We start from the raw sequence: 3,528 nt of genomic DNA on the forward strand, positions 1-3,528 counted from the left end.
GGCCTGGGACTCTTACTGGGCAGTGGAAGGGTCCGTACATGAATGGGGAACTCTGGAAACTGTCACCATGGGCCTGGGACTCTTACTGGGCAGTGGAAGGGTCCATACATGAATGGGGGACTCTGGAAACTGTTACCATGGGCCTGGGACTCTTACTGGGCAGTGGAAGGATCCATACATGAATGGGGAACTCTGGGAACTGTTACCATGGGCCTGGGACTCTTACTGGGCAGTGGAAGGGTCCGTACATGAATGGGGGACTCTGGAAACTGTGTTGCAAGGTAGCTTTCTCTGTTCCCTGCCCAGGATTCCACACCACAGTGCCAAATGTCCTCCCGGAGGCTAACTGGATTTTTCATGTTTGCTTTCCTTTACAGAAGAAACAAAAGCTTCTGAAGATGATGAAATGGAAAAGCTCTACAAATCTTTAGAGCAGGCGAGTTTATCTCCTCTCGGGGATAGACGGCCATCCACCAAAAAGGAATTGAGAAAATCCTTTGTTAAGCGGTCCAAAAATCCATCTATAAATGAGAAACTCCACAAGATCCGAACCTTGAATAGCACCTTAAAGGTAAAATGTCTCATCTTGTGGATGACCCCTTTGCATGTGGGAAGGGAATGGCTGGCTTGGCAGGAAGATTCGTGCTCCTCAAAGTGGGCTTATATGGGTGTAGGCAAGGGCAGGGAAAATGAATGCGCTCCTTATATTATGCGATAACTCTTGATGTTCTTCAAGTGCTGGATTTTGTAGGACATTTGGGATGTCCTAAATGGTCCAATACTTGAAGATCATTTGTAGGAGCCAAGGTGGGCTTCCAGACTAGGCCTTGCATTTTATGCTCATTCGTGTAACATTTCAAATTTTAAATCTACTAGCGAGCAAAGCGGAGGAGCCATGTTGGTATAGTGGGTTATGCATCAGGCTATTAAACTGCAAGGTTAGTGGTTCAAAACCGGTAGCCACACCTTAAATGAAAGATGAGGCTATCTATTCCTGGAATGTGTTCGAGCCTCAGAACCCCACAGGGTTGGCTCCAGCCCCTCCTAGAGGGTTGTCATGGATCAGAATCGACTCAATGGCATAAGTACAGAGAAAGGACCGTCGGTTCTTTGTTTATGTACCCCTTGTACCTAGCACTTTTTTGGATGGTGCCAACTGTCAGCACACTCAGCTACTTACTGAAAGATTGGTGGCTCAAGTCTGCCTTGTTGTGTCTTGGCACAAAGGCCCAATGGTATGCTTTTGAAAGGCCACAGCCTTGGGAAGCTCTGTGGCCTGCAGTTTTCCTTTGACAGACACAGGCTTGTCACTGGGTTGGAATCCACTCAGTGGCAACGGGCTTGGTCCCTAGCACAGTACTTGGTTGAATAAATGTGGTTGATTAGAGTCTGAGACAGACCAAGTATTATTGATAACATCTTGGAATTCCACCTGACAGAATACAAGGTACCCTTCTTCTGTCTTTTTTTTTTTTTATCATTTTATTAGGGGCTCATACAACTCTTATCACAATCCATACACACATCAATTGTGTAAAGCACATTTGTACATTCATTGCCCTCATCATTCTCAAAACATTTCCTCTCCACTTAAACCCCCGACATTAGGTCCTCATTTTCCCCCTCCCTCTCCGCTCCCCCCTCCCTCATGAGCCCTTGATAGTTTATAAATTGTTATTTTGTCATATCTTGCCCTGTCCGACGTCTCCCTTCACCCACTTTTCTGTTGTCCATCCCCCAGGGAGGAGGTCACATATAGTTCCTTGTAATCGGTTCCCTCTTTCCTACCCACTCTTCCGCTACCCTCCCTGTTTCGCCACTCACACCACTGGTCCTGTAGGGCTCATCTGCCCTGGATTCCCTGTGTTTCCAGTTCCTATCTGTACCAGTGTACATCCTCTGGTCTAACCAGACTTGCAAGGTCAAATTCGAGTCATGGTAGTGGGAGCGGGGAGGAAACATTTAGGAACTAGAGGAAAGTTGTATTTTTCATCGTTGTTACATCACACCCTGACTGGTTCATCCCCTTCCGTGACCCCTCTGCAAGGGGATCTCCAGTGGCCTACTGATGGGCTTTGGGTCCCCACTCCGCACTCCCCGCATCCCTTCTTCTGTCTTCTGACCAGATGTCTAGATTTCAGGTCCGGTAAAGACTCAGGGGGTGTCCACGATAGGCACCAGAGAAAGAAGGTATGTGATCTGGGCTATGCGAAGCGTCATTTTATGGTAATAGACCAGCAGATGTTTGCACAATGTGAACAGTGGATTTATTGTACAAGACATACTGTAGCTATTTTCAGGTCCTCCTGTAACTGCAACGGTTCTTCATAACAAAAGCATCCTGCTTGCCCGTTTCGATGATACCATTAGCACGAGAAGGCCAGGCTACTTTGTAATCGTCCCAAATTAGCAGAGGCATTATGGATTCCACAAAGCCTGGATGGACCCCGAGACTTAATTGGGTTTTGTACATGTCCTGAGAATTTTGAGTCCTTTTCCGGAAAGAAATGTCCACAATGAAAAAGGACAAGGCCACAAAGACAAGGTTGAGTGACTCTTAGTCAGATGTCCTAGTTGTTAATAAAGGCCTAAACTTCCCCCAAAGGCTGCAACCAGGAGACTGAAAAATGAAAGGAAAAGGCCTGGTTTAGCTACACGAAGAACATCCAAACACAGAATGGCCCAAGTGCAGGTTTCCTAATACATAACGATGAACATGACACGAGCGCCCATAGGAAAGACAAGGATGTTATAGCCACAGAAAGTACTCACTCAAATTCCACCACACTCCCTGCCGCCAAGTCCAGTCCCACTCGCAGAAATCCCACAAGACAAAGAAGAAGTGCCCCTGTGGGTTTCCAAGGCCATAATTCATAACCAGGGTCGAAAGCCTCATAGCGACACTGCAGGACAGAATAAAAGTGTCCCTGTAGGTTTCTGAGACTATAACTCTTTATGGGAGTAGAAAGGCTCATCTTTCTCCCACGGAGCAGTTGGTAGCTCTGAACTACTGACCTTGGGTCAGTCACTCAAGCATAACCCACTATGCCACCAGGGCTCCTCTGGTATGTACCGAGTTGATAAATACCTTTGGTGATTCCGTGTGATATGCCCTAGTAGGCTGGGATTCTAATGTCTTATTTGCCTATGATAGGTTTGACTCACTGAAATCGAATCCATTCTGACTCATAGTAACGCTATAGGCTAGGGTAGAACTGCCCCCTGGGTTTTGAGACGAACTCTTTATAGGAATAGAAAGCTTCCGCTTATAAAACAAGCAAACAAGCAAACAAACAGCCCCAAACCTGTCTCATTCTAATTGATTCCGACTCCACGTTCATCAGAGTAGAGCACCATGGAAGTATCAGGGACTGCAATCTTATGGGCATCAATCCCAGGTCTGTCTTCTGTGGGTCTGCTCGACAGATTTGAACTGCCAACCTTTCACTTAGTACCTGAATGCAGACAGATGGCATTACCGAGTGTTTTCTCTCTCTCTCTCTCTCTCTCTCTCTCTCTCTCTCACAC

The 3,528-nt window shown here is 46.6% G+C and overlaps 1 protein-coding gene across 1 annotated transcript in view; it reads left to right on the top strand.

Moving 5' to 3' along the window:
* Positions 1–3,528, top strand: part of IPCEF1 (interaction protein for cytohesin exchange factors 1) — a 114,569-nt gene that overhangs the window by 99,885 nt on the left and 11,156 nt on the right. The window contains exon 9 of the mRNA XM_030886839.2: positions 378–571. Coding sequence (XP_030742699.1) covers positions 378–571 — 194 coding nt within the window. The remainder of the gene's footprint in view (positions 1–377; positions 572–3,528) is intronic.

Source organism: Echinops telfairi, unplaced genomic scaffold, assembly GCF_000313985.2.
Source record: "Echinops telfairi isolate 266 unplaced genomic scaffold, ASM31398v2 ScPeMD7_3533;HRSCAF=4204_0, whole genome shotgun sequence".
NCBI classification, from domain to species: Eukaryota; Metazoa; Chordata; class Mammalia; order Afrosoricida; family Tenrecidae; genus Echinops; species Echinops telfairi.